Source organism: Dipodomys ordii, unplaced genomic scaffold (assembly GCF_000151885.1).
Source record: "Dipodomys ordii isolate 6190 unplaced genomic scaffold, Dord_2.0 Scaffold81, whole genome shotgun sequence".
Classification (NCBI taxonomy): Eukaryota; Metazoa; Chordata; class Mammalia; order Rodentia; family Heteromyidae; genus Dipodomys; species Dipodomys ordii.
Window position 1 is genome coordinate 1,624,725 of NW_012267297.1, and position 15,518 is coordinate 1,640,242.

Below are 15,518 nucleotides of genomic sequence, written 5' to 3' on the forward strand. Positions count from 1 at the left end.
CTTCCTTCCTTCCTTCCTTCCTTCCTCCCTCCCTCCCTCCTTCCCTCCCTCCCTCTCCCCATCCTTCCCTCCCTGGCTGTGGTGTATTGTGTCAGTTCTGGCCTGGGACTATAACTGAGGACCTGCGAAGGCCTCGGTCCTCTCCTCCCTGTGCTCCAGCTGTGTGCTGAGGACGCAGACTTTGTGTAAAGCTGTGTGGGGGGCGTGTGAAGCCCCCAGGGGTGCAGCTGCTGCTCTGCCTGTGCTGACCTCGGCCTCAGGCAGCAGCAGCAGCGCTCAGCCCAGGCCCGGAGGAGAGGACAGAGGCAGGGGGCCGGGGGTGGGGGAGGTCCACCACACTACTCAGAAGAGACTCGTTGGGCTGGGTGCTGTGGCTCACGCCTGTCATCCCAGCGACTCAGGAGGCTGAGATCTGAGGATCATGGTTCCAAGCCAGCCTGGGCAGGAAAGTCCGTGAGAATCTGATCTCCAAGGAACCACCAGAAAACCAGAAGTGGAGCTGTGGCTCAAGTGGTAGAGCACCAGCCTTGAGTGAAAGAGCTCAGGGACAGCGCCCAGGCCCTGAGTTCAAGTCCCACACCCGACAAAGAATAAAAAGAGCCTTGTTAGTTGGAAGATGGGGAAGAAGCCAACCAACTAACCAACCAACCAACGAATGAAGTCTTCTTTTTCTATTGTGTTTCTGGGACCCAACAATGGCATCAGACTGACCCCTGATCTATTTTCTGTACCAACTCCATCTCTCTCTGTGTTGCTGGTCTCTTCTTCTCCCTCAAACTCTCCTAGCAGAGAGCCCTCGGTTTCTTTGAGGAATTTTCCTGGCTCCAGTTGTTTTTTTTTTCTTCTGTTCCCTGGGATTTATTTACAGAACGTTGGTTTTCCTGAGTTCATATTATTATTATTTTATTTACTTATCTATTTGTACTGGCAGCACTAAAACCTTTACCCCTGCCAGTAAAAGAAAAAAAAAAGGCAAATAAGAAAAGAGGGAAAAAAAAAACCACCAAAAAAAATCAACAACCGGAAGTCACTTTCTAGGCCACGAAGGGGAAAGAATGGAACTGTAGAAATTGGATGTTACGGGACAGCAGCGTAGTCTTTGGGGAAGCTTCTGGAATGGATTCTAAGTCTCTAGTTTCTTAACTGACTTGAGTTTTCCAGACAGAGACTATCCCCGCCCCCTCCCCCTTTTCTTAGTTTGTTTGTGATGAGCTAAGTGTTTATCAATTGCAGGTGTGACTGCAAAGGTTAAATCAACGGAGTCCCGGTTGGAGCAATGGTATTTCCCTCCCCCTTCTTCCTATACAGATATTCCCCCCTTTATTAAAGACTTTGACTTAAAAATGATCGGGCGGGAGCATGCTGATGGATGGGGTTGGTTTGATCCTCACAGTGGCCATATTGAGGGGTGGAGCCTAGGGAGAGGGCCTTAGGCCTTTGGGGGCGTGGCCTAGGCCCTTGGGGGCGTGGCCTTGCCCATTTCCCGTTTTTCCCGTTTTCCTCTCAGGTTCACTAAGGTGAGGGTCTTTGCTCCATCGCCTGCTGATTTCTCAACTCTCCACAGGCCAGGAACTCCCCCACCCCCTCGCCAGGCCCCCTGAAACGATTACCCAGAGTCGATCTGTGTTCCTTTGAAAGTAGATTATGTCGGATATTTTGTTCCAGTGAGGAGAGGCTGACTTGCATAGGTGGCAAATAGCTTCTGAGATGGAGGCTTGTATGTGTGACTGCGTCACCTGTGAGGCCCTGGTAGGAGCCAAGTTTACCTATCATCTTTTTTTTTGTTATTGTACACGTCATAATAATCACAGAAGCCAAGTATAATTGCCCACATTTCTGTGTGTGTGTGTGTGTGTGTGTGTGTGGCTAGGCCTAGGGTTTGAACCCAGGGCCTGTGCACTGTCTGTGAGCTTTTTCACTCAAGGCTGGTGCTCAACCACTTGAGCCACAGCTCCACTTCTAGACTTCTTTTTGCTGGTTCATTGGAGATAAGAGCCCCATGGACTTCCCTGCCTAGGCTGGCTATAAATGGTGATCCTCAGATCTCAGCATCCTGAGTAGCTGGGATGACAGGCAGGAGCCGCTAGGCAGGGCTCCACACTTTAAAATTTTTTTAATTAATTAATTAATTAATCTATTTATTTGTCCGTTGTGGGGCTTGAACTCAGGGCCTGGGCGCTGTCCCTGAGCTCTTTCACTCAAGGCTGGTGCTCTACCACTTGAGCCACAGCGCCACTCTTGCTTTTCTGGTGTGGTTTATTGGAGATCAGAGTCTCATGGACTTTCCTGCCCTGGGCTGGCTTTGAACCGTGATCCTCTGGATCTCAGCCTCCTGAGCAGCTGGGGTGACAGGCGTGAGCCACCGGCCTGCTGGTGCACCACTGTGTGGTCTGATGATTCTGTCCCTAGGGTTCTTCGAGCACTTAATTTCAGAGTAAGCGTACAATTAGACAAAGATATACATATGTAACGGATCATTCCTTTAATTAAAAAACAACACAGAATGATACTGACTCCAATTAAGCCTGGAACATGAACAGACTTCTAAAAACAAGGCTGAATTCAGTGCCAGAGCCCAGAGTCTCCCTCTCCTCCCTTCTCCTCCCTCCTGCCTTCAGCCCTCTGCACACATCAAATTGCATATAACGCGCCAGGGCAAACATGGAACTTTCCAGAAAGCTTTTAGCTCGCTTCAGGAATCACTGAGGCTTCTCCCAGGCTGGGAAGTTGTGTTTGCTGCCTGGGATCTGGTCACCAAAGAGACCTTTCATAAAGCCAATTTCTACTTACTGAAGAGGTCAAGTGAATAATTAATAATAATAATGAAAAGGAAACCGTAACCTCGATTTATATAATGCCCCTTTAACCGTTTTCCAGAGCCAAAGACAGAGCTGCTTCTATGTCTCCTGCCTTGGCTGGAGTGAGGGACGGTTGCTGTTTACTTTTCTGGCTCTGGGTGAGCTCTGTTGTTGGGGAGGAAGGCCGGGGCTTTCTTGGGCCTGAGGAAGAAGGTGCCATTTTGGAGCTGTTGCCCGGTAATTCCTTACAATGGCCCAGTTATTATTTTAATTGGAGAAAAGTAGTCAGGACATTCAAGACACCCACTAAATACAGAGTGGAGGGCTGGGCAGGTGTCTCGGTGGTAGAGTGCTCGCCTACCATGCGTGAGGCCCTGGGTTTGATTCCTCAGGACCACATACACAGAAAAAGCCAGTAGTGGCGTTGTGGCTCAAGGGGTAAGAGTGCCAGCCTGGAGCAAAAGAAGCTCAGGGACAGCGCCCAGGCCCCGAGTTCAAGTCCTAGGATTGTCAAAAAAAAACACCCATAAACAAACAAGCAAATTAGCAGAGAACGCTGGGAAGCCATTTTCTCATACTTCTTGTTGCTCTGTGTTCCAATCCTGGGGCCTGAACTCGGGACGTGTGCACTGTCCCTGAGCTTTGTCTTGGGGCTGGTGCTCTAGCACTCGATCCGCACCCCTACTTATGTCTCTCTGGCTTCTGGTTCCTCCTAGGCCAGCAGTGTGCAGAGAGGTGACAGTGACATCACTCAGGTCACGAGCGCATTGCTCTGTGGACCCTGCCCCCCCTTCCCTCGCTCTCTCCCCCAGTGTTTCCCTCCCGTCCCCACCCACCAGTGGTAGAGTTCATTCTCCACCTGGTGTCCAGTGAGGACCCCGGCTGCCTTGGTTTCCCCCTCTGTCCCCCTATTTCTGTGTCCCCCCTCACCCTCCCAGAGACAGAGAAACCCCCAGGAGACAAAAAGGAACAGAAACCACATGGAAGAATCAGACCTCTTGTGTCCATTTCCCGAGTCCGTCGGATCGCTGCTCTTTCCTCTGATCACAGGCCTGGCCCTTGGAGCTGCTCCCTCCCAGCGTCCCCCTTGGGTCTGGCTGTGTGTGGATGTCCGGTCCCGGGTCCCCCGTCCTGTCCCCGGGGTATTTTAGATCCAGCTCCTGCAGACGAGGGAGAACATGGCGCCCTGGGTCTCTCTGAGCTTGGCGGACCTCCTTCACACAATCCATTTCCCCGTGAATGACATCACCTTGTCCTTCCTGATGGCGGTGGAAAGTTCCATGTGTACAGCTACCACATTTTGGGGATCCACGGGTCTATTGTGGGGCATCGGGACTGTTTCCGAAACCGGGCATTTTGTTTTTGTTTGTTTTTGAATCAGAATATCTTGGTTTGGACACTGGCTCTGCCCCTTTGCTTTTTTTTTTTTTAAATCGGTCATGGGTCTTGAACTCAGGGCCTGGGCGCTGTCTCTGAGCTCTTTCACTCAAAGCTGGTGTTCTACCACTTGAGCCACAGCGCCACTTCTGGTTTTCTGGTGGTTCGTGGGAGATCAGAGTCTCTCATGGACTTTCCTGCCCTGGGCTGGCTTTGAACCGCTATCCTCACATCTCAGCCTCCTGAGTAGCTGGGATGACAGGCGGGAGCCATCGGTGCCTGGATCTCTTGCTTTTTGTGTGTGATAGCCAACAGATCCACGCAAACTCCTGAGCTTACTAATATTTGTCCATGACACAATTAGGGACCATCAAACCCTGACTCAGAAACCGATTTTATGGATGGAATCAGCCTCCATACATCTGCCAACTTCAGGCTGGTGTGTAACACACACACACACACAATTTTATAGAACCTTGGTTCAGTTGATAACTCAGTTGATAACTGATAACCAAAGCAACCATAATCTTTTTCTTTTTTTTTTTCTTTTAAAGGGAGCCACACGGAATTAACCAGGCCTTTCTTGTCCAAAAAGAACAACAACAAAAAAAGGGAAATCTGGAAAAGCTCAGTTTGGTTGGCCACGTTGCTCCGTGGCTGTGTGTGTGTGTGTGTGTGTGTGTGGCTGTGAGCAAAGCATTTGATGGTTTTTCAGCTGCAATGCTGGCATGTTTCTTGTGGCTCTGTGCTTTTAAATGATTGCATCCTTGGGATGCATAAACAAGATGGAGCGGGGATTATACACCAGCCAGCGTGGAGGGAACACCGTGTGCTGATGCGATTTTGCAAATGGGATGGTCCTGTCCACGCCCGGCCCTGCAAACCGGGAACACGGCGCGGTGAAAAAGCTCCACTCCGAGGCCCTGCCCCCTCCTTTAACATCCTGGGGTTTGGGGGGAAGAAACTTGTCCTTGGATGGAGGAGCACCACATCTCATGGAGCTGAGGGTTTGCAGTCTGGTTTCATCGTCTTTTTTATTTTGCAAACGACTCCAGGAGGAGATGGAATTCAGAGGAGGAAGATGTGGGGCTTGCAGTAGGGTTCAAGTATCAGGGAAAAGCAGAGTCACAGGAAAACCTGGGCGGACCAAAGGAAGGAGAAGAGGCCAAGAAAATAAGAGAAAAATACGGGGATGGGGAGGGAGTTGGGGGGAAGGGGGTGAAAATGGGGGAGGGGTAACACCGTTCAGAAAGAAATGGACTCCTGGCCTGACTTACGTCACTCTTTCTTGCAGATGCATTTTTTTTTCCCACTACTATTTTATGAGCAAGGGATCCAACGTGAAACCCATCTCTTGTTTTCCTGGCCCTCCTTAGCTTGGTATCCTGTTTACCAACCTTCCTAGTAACACTAAGAAATACTTAATTTAAAAGAACACATTGGGGCTGGGCAGGTGGCTCAGTGGTAGAGTGCTCACCTTGCATGTGTGAGGCCCTGGGTTCGATTCCTCAATCCCCCATACACAGAAAAAGCCAGAAGTGGCGCTGTGGCTCAAGTGGTAGAGTGCCAGCCTTGAGCAAAACAAGCTCAGAGACAGCGTCCAGGCCCTGAGTTCAAGACCCAGGACTGGCAATCAATCAATCAATCATCAATCAATAAATCAAATAAAAGAATACATTGAAATGGGGATAAGCTGAGCCATGGAAAATGCCTTTCAGTCAGCCTCCTGGCTTTGGTTAAGCTGTTCTCAAATTCATGTTTATCTGACTCTCATGTTTATCATGTCTGACTCTCTGATGTTTCTTTCTTTTTTTCTTATTTTGTTGGTCATGGGGCTTGAACTCAGGGCCTGGGCGCTGTCCCTGAGCTCTTAAGCACAAGGCTAGTGCTCTGTCACTTGAGCCACAGCACCACTTCCGGTTTGCGGGTGGTTCCTTGGAGATCAGAGTCTCACAGGCTTTCCTACCCTGGCTGGCTTTGAACCGTGATCCTTGGATCTCAGCCTCCTGAGTAGCTGGGATGACAGGCATGAGCCACCGGTGCCAGATTGCTGAGGTGTTTGATTATCTTTTCCTTTCCTTGATCTTTACAGGAGGACACTGGGCTGGGATTACAGGCATGAGCTTCCCTGCCCAGAGCAAATACTGGACAGCGGAGAGGAAGGAAATGTTGTCTCTCTTCCCCTTTTCCAAGAATCTGGCTGTGTTTGTTGGAACTAGTTCTGGCCCCTCCTGCTCATCCTTAGACCAGGCTGCCACGTGAACTTTCTTACAATGTCAAAGTCAGAGCCCTGAGAAGAACTCTGGGATACACACACACACACACACATATACACACACTTATGTAATATATATATATCTTACATATATTTATATACATTTATTTATATATATTTATAGCTTATATTTATGTTTTATTATTTATATATGTATTGATTGATATATTTATATATATTTTATATATATATATTTTTCAGAGCCAAAGTTTTGGGGGACAAATCACAATACCGACATTGGCTGTGTTGTATCTCCTGGACAGGATCTGAACATATGTTTTTAATATTCGACCGCCAGAAAGAAATCCAATGCACCACAGTACGAAACTAATATGAACAATAATAATAATGAAAAGAAGCAGTTCTTGGAACCGCCAGAGGTCGGCTTTGACCCCGGTGATCCTGGCTGCTGGCCTCACTGAGCCCCGCCACACCCATGGCTGAACTCGATCCCGTGCTGTCTTTGGACCAGGCCCCCACGGGGGCCAGGTGCGGGTCACCCCACTGGCAGCTCTCCTGGACAGGGAAGATAAGCAGGCTGGATGCCTGAGGCTGTCACAGGAGGGCGGCGAGGTCAACTTGGAGGTTGGAGGAGCCCTGGGAACTTCTGCAGAGGTCAGGCAAAGGAAAAGACAGTCAAACACCTTAGCCATTTGGGTGCCGTGGCTCACGCCTGTCATCCCAGGTACTCAGGAGGCTGAGATCTGAGGATCCCGGTTCAAAGCCAGCCCAGGCCAGGAAAGTCTGTGAGACTCTGATCTCCAAGGAACCACCAGAAAACCGGAAGTGGCGCTGTGGCTCAAGGGGTAGAGCACCAGCCTTGAGTGAAAGAGCTCAGGGACAGCGCCCAGGCCCCGAGTTCAAGCCCCACGACCCACCTAAAGAAATCTATTTCTTTGTAAACATGCAAGTCAGTACAGTATCTTGTTAACACAACTTTTTTACAATAGTTAAAGCATTTTTTTCTCTGTTCATCCAGTAATGTCAGTAGCTTTCTCTGCCTCTGTCTCTCCTTCAGTGTCTCTCTGCCTCTCTCTCTCTCTCTCTCTCTCTTTGCCTGTGTCTTTGTCTCTCAATTTTTATAGTTTAATAGTATTTCACGAAGTGGATGGATGGAGGGATAATCATATGTAGGCCGTGCTCAGGGGCTTTGGGGAATCAGATCTGTGAGAAACGAGTGGGAAGGTTCCAGAAGGCGGATGCTGGATTTCTTTTTTTTTTTTTAAATAGCGACCCTGCCCTCACTTCCTGAACTCTAACCAGCCCAGACTGCTGTGTTTGTTTTTCCATTTTGCACAATGTCTGCAACAACAAGAATACATTTATTAAAAGCCAAATAAACCGGGGGTTGAGTCCTGGCACGGGCTAGCTGGACGGAAATAGAATGGAGGGGTCAGCTGCTCTTTCTCCTTCTTCTTTACCTTCTTCTTCACTTTTTTTTGGTTAGTCTGGGTCTTGAACTCGGGGCCTGGGCGCTGTCCCTGAGCTCTTTCACTCAAGGCTGGCGCTCTACCACGTGAGCCACAGCGCCACTTCTGGTTTTCTGGTGGTTCATGGGAAATCAGAGTCTCACAGACTTTCCTGTCCGAGCTGGCTTGGAACCATGATCCTCAGATCTCAGCCTCCTGAGTCGCTGGGATGACAGGCGGGAGCCACTTCCCCCCACCCCCACCATAGTTCAATTTTTGCTTAAAGTACATAGATCATGTAATGACTGCATTTGCTCCCCCTCCTCCTTCCTCTCCCAAATATGTTTCTCTCACCTGCTATTCATCGCTGTGAACAGTTCATCAGTTGTGAAACTCACTATGTCACTAATTACAACAAAAGATTTATTTTCTGTACAATTAGGATGACTTTGTTCCCCTCTTAGGGGTTCTACCAGGCACTGTCGGTTCATGCCTGTCATCCCAGCGACTCAGGAAGCTGAGATCTGAGGATGGCGGTTCAAAGCCAACCCCGGGCAGGAAAGTCCGTGAGACTCTGATCTCCCATGAACCACTAGAAAACCAGAAGTGGTGCTGTGGTTCAAGTGGTAGAGTACCAGCCTTGAGCAAAAGAGCTCAGCGCCCAGGCCCTGAGTTCAAGCCCCAGGACCGACAAAATAAAAGGATAAAGCATCTCTTTTTTCATGTGAGGGGTGCATTCCTTCTAGAAACATGTTCTGGAAGCTGGAACGGAATGTGGGAAGCAGAAATGCGTTCCACGAACCAGTCTTTGCTGTGGTTTGGGCTCTGATCTGATTTTCGTGGGGTTTTTTTTTTCCCCCTTTGGTGATTAGTAATGGTCGACCTTTTCCAGGAATATTTCTCTGAGCTTCCTATGGGACAGAGATGGCCGGCCTTCTTCAACCATGAGTTATCTAAGGACAGAGCCCTTTTAAGTCTCCTCAGATTCCCATCTCTTCTGAGAAAGTTAGAAAAAAATCTCCTTTAACTATAGACATTGGGAGAGTCAGTCATGTGGAAGTTGCATCTTGTGATTGGAGCTTTAATATATTATTATTATTATTTTGGTGGTGTGTGAGTGTGGAAATGACTCTTAAAGTTGTAATTAGAATCACACAGCTTGGGGGCCATGGTGACTTTTCTTTCTTTTTCCTTCAGGAATCCCTGAAGGAAATATAACTTGGCAGATTGGCAGATGAGCTGAAGGAAGGGCTGTGAGCGGGCCAGAGCCTCCAGCCGTGAGCACAGCACCTTTTCCACACTTGGTGTGTGGCTCGTCCATTCACTCCTGGTGTGAACCGGGGCTAGGCCAGCCTGAAGCCACCACGTCCTCGATCACCATCCCACACCACGTCCTGTGGTCCTGTGGGTGTCCACCACCACCGGCCCCTCTGTCCCCCCATGGAACCCACTCATTTCCATTCTGTGGACCAACACGACCTCATTCCTTCCTGTTGTTAGTGGTGCTGGGGGGAAAGTTTGAGGGGAAGAGGGGTGTAAATAGAGCGAGTGAGTCAGGGCAGAAGAAACTGCGGGGCTGAGGGCTGAAATGACAAGCCCTCATCCCTCCTTTCCACTCAGAGGGGAAGTTCACCGGGAGTGGGAGAATCTCGGGATTGGGGGTGGGGGACACAAAAGAACCACTGGTTAGTGTGACAGCTTTGATGGTAAAGAAAAAGGGAGACCCAGGGAGACCCTTCCACCCTCGACTCTTCTCCGTTCTGTGCTCCGTTCAGTGGCTTTCCAGATGTTCCACCATTGGTGTAAATGAGTGTCAGGTAGGGGAGGAATCTAGAGTTGAATCCCACACCAGTGCTGGCTCACTGGTGAGTCCCACTCAATCCTCTGCCTTCCTTCTCTTTGTGAAGTAGGCCAGGACCCTTGTCCCAAGATTTTTATTTTGGTTGATCCTGGGGCTTGAACTCAGGGCCTGGGTGCGGTCCCTGAGCTCTTCACTCAAGGCTGGCGCTCTACCACTTGAGCCACAGCACCACTTCTGGCTTTCTGGTGGTTCATGGGAGAGAAGAGTCCCATGGACTTTCCTGCCTGGGCTGGTTTTGAACCGGGATCCTCTAGATCTCAGCTTCCTGAGTAGCTGGGATGATAGGTGTGAGCCACCAGCAGCGCCCAGCTTTGTTGGAAGATTTAGGTATCTGAAAGTACATTGGAAATTGAAAGGTGTCCTTAAATTCCCCCTGAACTCTACATTCATCCTAGGCCAGGAAATTGGCTGGCAGGGGTAGAAATGTCCTGAATTCAGCTCTTTGGGATTGGGCCTAATTTCCTTTCTTCTTTCCAGTCCTGGGTCTTGAACTCAGGGCCTGGGCTCTGTCCCTGAGCCTCTCTGTGCTCAAGGCTGACGCTCTACCGCTTGAGCCATGGCTCCACTTTGGGCTTTTTTGGGGCGGTTCTTTGGAGATCAGAGTCTCATGGATTTTCCTGCCCAGGCTGCTTTGAACTGCGATCCTCAGATCTCAGTCTCCCGAGCAGCTGGGGTGACAGGCGTGAACCATCCATGCCAGGCTCAAGCTGGAGACTACTGAAGTCTGGGGGGGCGGGGGAGGGAGGGACAGGGTGACCCTGACTTGCACTCTTGTTTACACAGGTCGAGGCCAGCGTCTGTATCCACACCCAGGGCGGTGGCATCTCTCCTGGATGAAGAACAAGCAGGCCTTTGACTTTCACACTCTCTTCCCAGCCTCCACCAGCCCGGCCATGGTTTTATTCCCCCCTAACCCCCCTCACCCGGCCAGCATTTTGCCACTTAGGTTCTTTTCTTCTGATCCCAGGGCCTGCTGAGAACAAGGAGCCATCTGTGCGTGGACAGTAAGAGCCTGTGGTCCGGGGACGTTAGCCCGACACGGCCCCCACCTCCTGCCTCCCACGCGGGCTGTGTACCACACCTGCTTAGTCCCGGCCAACCCTCAACCTCTTACCTCATGGGCTCCCCGCCCCCAGCCTCTCCGCCACACACCAGCGGCGTTGGTGCTCGGGCTGCCCGGTCCCCCACCCGCCCCACACGCCACCCAGCGGCCCGGGGGCCCAGGTCTGTAGTGCCTGGCCTGAGTGTCAAGCAGCCAGGGCTCAGTGTAAAGTGCTCCTGGCTCCCCTGAGCAGCCGGCAGGACACAAAGGGGGGAGCAATGGGGTTGCCCCTTACTGATTTAAAATTTGTTTTTATACTGTGATGACAAAGGTGACGGGCAGAGGGGTGACAGTGACATCAATTGGGTCGTGAGCGCAATGCTCTGTGGACCCTGTCCCCCCTTCCCTCGCTCTCTCCCCATTTTTCCCTCCCGTCCCCACCCACCAGTGGTAGAGTTCATTCTCCACCTGGTGTCCAGTGAGGACCACGGCTGCCTCGGTTTCCCCTCTGTCTCCCCATTTCTGTGCCCCCCTCACCCTCCCAGAGACAGAGAAACCCACCCAGGAGACAAAGAGAAAAGAAAACAAAGACAACATAGAAAAAACCCTCCTGTGTCCATTTCCTGGCGTCCATCTTGATAGGCTAGTTATTTAACTGAGTGGTTGATTCACACAGGGGATGGGAAATGCTGTCAGCATAAATTTCCTTCCTTCCTTCCCTCCCTCCCTTCTTCTTTCTCTCCCTCTTTCCTTCTTTTCCTCCTTTCTTCCTTCCACCCTCCCTCCCTTCCTTCCTTCCTCCTTTCCTTTCTTCCCTTCCTCCCTCTCCTCCATCCTCCCTCCCTCCCTTCTTTCTTTCTTTCCTTTTCTTCCTTTCCTCTTCCTCCTTCCCTCCCTACTTCCTTCCCTCCCTTCTTTCCCTCCCTTCCTTCCTCCCTCTCCTCCTTCCTCCCTCCCTTCCTTCTTCTTTCTCTTTCCTTTCTTTCTTCCTTTCTTCTTCCTCCTTCCCTCCCTCCCTCCTTCCTTCCCTTCCTTCCCTCCCTTCTTTCCCTCCCTTCCTCCCTCCCTTCCTCCCTTCCTCCCCCTTTCTCTCTAATGTACTTGGTTCATTTCGAGTTCAAAACTTGGAGTCATGACTTAACTTGTGACACACAAAAAATCCCAAACAACAACAACAAAACTAAAACCATGGCAGAGCAGCCCTTAACCCTTTTATTTCTGGCTCTGGGTCAGAGAAGGCCCTGTGGTGGGGGAAGCTGGTGGAGCTTCCATCCTCAGACAACCACAAGCAGACATAGAAGGTGCTGGAAGAGCGGGCCCCATCTTAACCACAGACAGCAGATCCCTGTGTGTCCCAGTGCCAAGGGTGGGAATCGAGGGGGAGAGGAAGCGAGATCGGGTCATCGCCCGGACCCCGTACGTGTGTGTGTGTGTGTGTGTGTGTGTGTGTGTGTGACGTGTGTGTGTGTGTGTGTGTGTGTGCATGCGTGTGATGTCCTGTGATCCAGTCTGGTGTAGCAGAGGTGAGCTTGCTCATTTTATTTAGCACAAAGTAGATGTGTATGGTCAGTAGGAGCAGGGGAAGAAATCACAGTTCTTCCTTAGCGGTGGCGTCTTCCGATTTATTATCTTCCCTCTGAAAAAAACCAGCACGCAGGCATTTATTACTATTACTATTATTATTGTTATTAATTATTTGTGTGTGTGCATGTGTGTCCTGGATCTTGAACTCGGGGCCTGGGCGCTGCCCCTGAGCTCTTCAGCTCAAGGCTGGTGCTCTACCACGTGAACCACAGCGCCACTTCTGGTTTTCTGGTGATTCACTGGATATCAGAGTCTCACGGACTTTCCAGTCTGGGGCTGGCCTCGAACCTCAATCCTCATATCTCAGCCTCCTGAGCAGCTGGGATGACAGGTGTGAAGCGCCAGCGCCCGGCTAGAATGCCCATCTTTAGGTTCAGAGCCCAGAGGGTTATTTAAACCAATTAATTTTGGTCAATACTGGGATTCAAACTCAGGGCCTTACCCTGGCAAGTCAGGGGCTCGAGCTTCACTAGAGCCCCAGCCCCAACCGTGTTCATGTATTTATTTATTGTGCTTTAGTTACGATTCAGACAGGGTCTTGAGCATTCGCCTCAGGCTGACGATTCTCCTACCTCTACCTTCCGCCCAGCTGGGACTACAGGCGGGAGCCGCCGCTCCCTGCCCCAGCGCAGCGAATTCTTCCTAAACCATCACCCCCAAGGATGCACAGAGAGGCCCGGGAGCCCTGCTGCTCTCCTCCTGTCACGCTTACCGATGCCTTCCCAGCCAGGAACCCGGCACAGAACTCCTTCACCTGGTCCACGTCCACCTGGGAGATGGGCAGCGTGTCCCACTGGTCGTCCAGCGTCCGGTAGATCGCCAGGGCCGGCAGTTGGGACGCCTGCAGCCTGAAGTATGACACCACTTTGCGGTTGTCTTTCTGGCCGCTGTCCACCAGAACGAAGAGGATCTGCGAGAGAAGACGTGAAGATGGCAGGTGAAGAAATGAAGATGTAGACGATGAACTGAAGTGTAGTTGTAAGAGGAGTTAATGTGGACAGACGCTCTGTAATTGTTAGTTTCATCTGTGCTGCCTGCCTGACATTTCCCTTGAGTTTCGATAGCTCTATCTTGGGTGGCTTTGCTACCTTATTCCTTTCAGAAAGAAAGAAGGAAGGAAGGAAGGAAGGAAGGATTTTGTGTTGCTGTTGGGACTTTAGCTCCAGGCCAGGGCAAGCTGCCTTTTAGCTTTTCTTGCCCAAGGATGGTGCTCTACCACTTGAGCCACTGCACCACTTCTGATTTTCTGGTGGTTCATTGGAGAGCAGAATCTCATGGACTTTTCTGCCCAGGCTGGCTTTGAACCTGGATCCTCAGATCTCAGCCTCCCGAGCAGCTGGGATGACAGGTGGGAGCCACCAGCACCCGGCTGTGTCTCTATTTTCTTTCCTCTCCGCTCACCAAGATAGAAAAACGAAGTCACTTCGACCACCATGAGAAGATGGGGTCTCGCAGGCCTCCCTCGGCGCAAGGCCCATCTTTGTGAGGATTATTCAGCTGCAGCCATTGTTATCGGGTCATCGAAGGGGGTGTTCAAGACTGTCTTGACTCGTGATTTTGCCCGGCGTGGGGTGACCCGACCCTGCTCACCTCTCCCTGGAAGAGCTGGGCTGCCCTCCGGTATGTGGACAGATTCTCCTCGAACCCCGGGGATGCCTTGTCCATCATCAGGAGGAGGTGGATCTGAATCATGGTGTTAAACAGGCCCAGCACGGTCTGGAGAATTGAAATGCAGAGAGACAGACAGACAGACAGAGACAGCAAGGAGAGAGACACAGAGAGAAAGGTAAGAAGGAGGGAAAGAGAGAAAAGAGAAAGGAAGAGAGAGAAGGGGAGGAGGAAGAGAGAGAGGAAGAGAGGGGTGGGAAGGAAAGAGAAAGAAGGGAAGGAAGGAGAGAAAGCCAGAGAGGAGAAAGAAGGATAGGGAGGAGGGAAGGATGGGGGCAGAGCGAGAGGAGGGGGGGAGAAGGAGACATTGGTAACGATGTGGTGAACAGAGAGCCTGGATCTTAAGCCAGTCGCCCAAGTGGACCAGCATACCATGGCCAGCTGACCACAAGAGATGAATGGGGGCTGGCCACGGGAGCTGGCCACGAGATGCTGGCCACAGGAGCTGGCACAAGATGCTGGACACAGAGGTTGACACAAGATGGTGGCCACAGGAGCTGGCCACGAGATGCTGGACACAGGAGCTGGCCACGAGATGCTGGACACGGAGGTTGACACAAGATTCTGGCCACGGGAACTGGCCACAAGATGCTGGCCACTGGGTGTTGGCCATGAGATGCTGGCCACTGGGTGCTGGCCACGGGAGCTGGCCACGGGAGCTGGCCACGGGAGCTGGCCACGGGAGCTGGCCACGGGCTGACCGCATGCTTACCATGGCGTTGTACTCGGTCACCAGGCGCAGGTTGTTGGTGTGTACAAACCGGCTGAGCGTGGCGTCGTCCATGCTTGCGAGCGCCTGGTCCTCTAAGGTCAGCTGCTGGCTGTCCACCTGGGGGGGACACAGGCCGCCGTCAGCTGCTGGCCGGGGACGGACTGACCGCAGGAACCCCAGCGAGACACCGTCCCTGCTCACGGGGGGACCCCGACAGAATGCACCAATTAGAATTTAATGCGGACAACGATTGATGGTCATTGGTTATTAAGTAATATGCAGTGATTACTTAATCACGAATAATTCAGTGACGACTGAGCTGTCAAATGGACGAGTCTGGCTGCCCAGAACTTAATATTAGTAAGGCTTTAGTATCAGTCATCAGTTGTGAATGAATGATGACCCTTCATGATTAATTAATAATGAACAATTAAAGGAATGGGCAGTTATCAAATCACACACGTTTTGCTTACCCGAATTCCATATGAGCAATGATAACACGGAATCATTCCATGGATAGAATATAATGATTTCATGACCCGTGTTACTAATGACCAATTTTAATAATGAATAGCAACCGGCGATTAGAAACACCGGATTAATTTGCTCTCCAAAGCCAGTCCCTGACACCACAATTGAGAAATTATTTTTTTTGGTGGGGTAGCTGAATTCTCAATGTCACAAGGTGCTGTTGTTACCCTTGCGGCATAGTAACGGACCTTTACATCCACGCACGCTTGCGTGTTACCTTCCATTCTATTCTTCCTGCAATCTCTTCCCTTCCCCTCCCTC

The 15,518-nt window shown here is 50.9% G+C and overlaps 1 protein-coding gene across 2 annotated transcripts in view; it reads right to left on the bottom strand.

The window, feature by feature from the left end:
* Positions 1–12,277: 12,277 nt before the first annotated feature.
* The window catches only part of Erp27 (endoplasmic reticulum protein 27), a 10,999-nt gene continuing 7,758 nt past the window's right edge, over positions 12,278–15,518 (bottom strand). For both annotated transcript variants that reach the window (XM_013025119.1, XM_013025120.1), the window contains 4 exons: positions 14,727–14,843; positions 13,937–14,062; positions 13,059–13,256; positions 12,278–12,398 (listed from right to left, as the gene is read on the bottom strand). In XM_013025119.1, the coding sequence (XP_012880573.1) occupies positions 12,351–12,398; positions 13,059–13,256; positions 13,937–14,062; positions 14,727–14,843 (489 nt within the window). In that variant the 3' untranslated portion in view covers positions 12,278–12,350. The remainder of the gene's footprint in view (positions 12,399–13,058; positions 13,257–13,936; positions 14,063–14,726; positions 14,844–15,518) is intronic.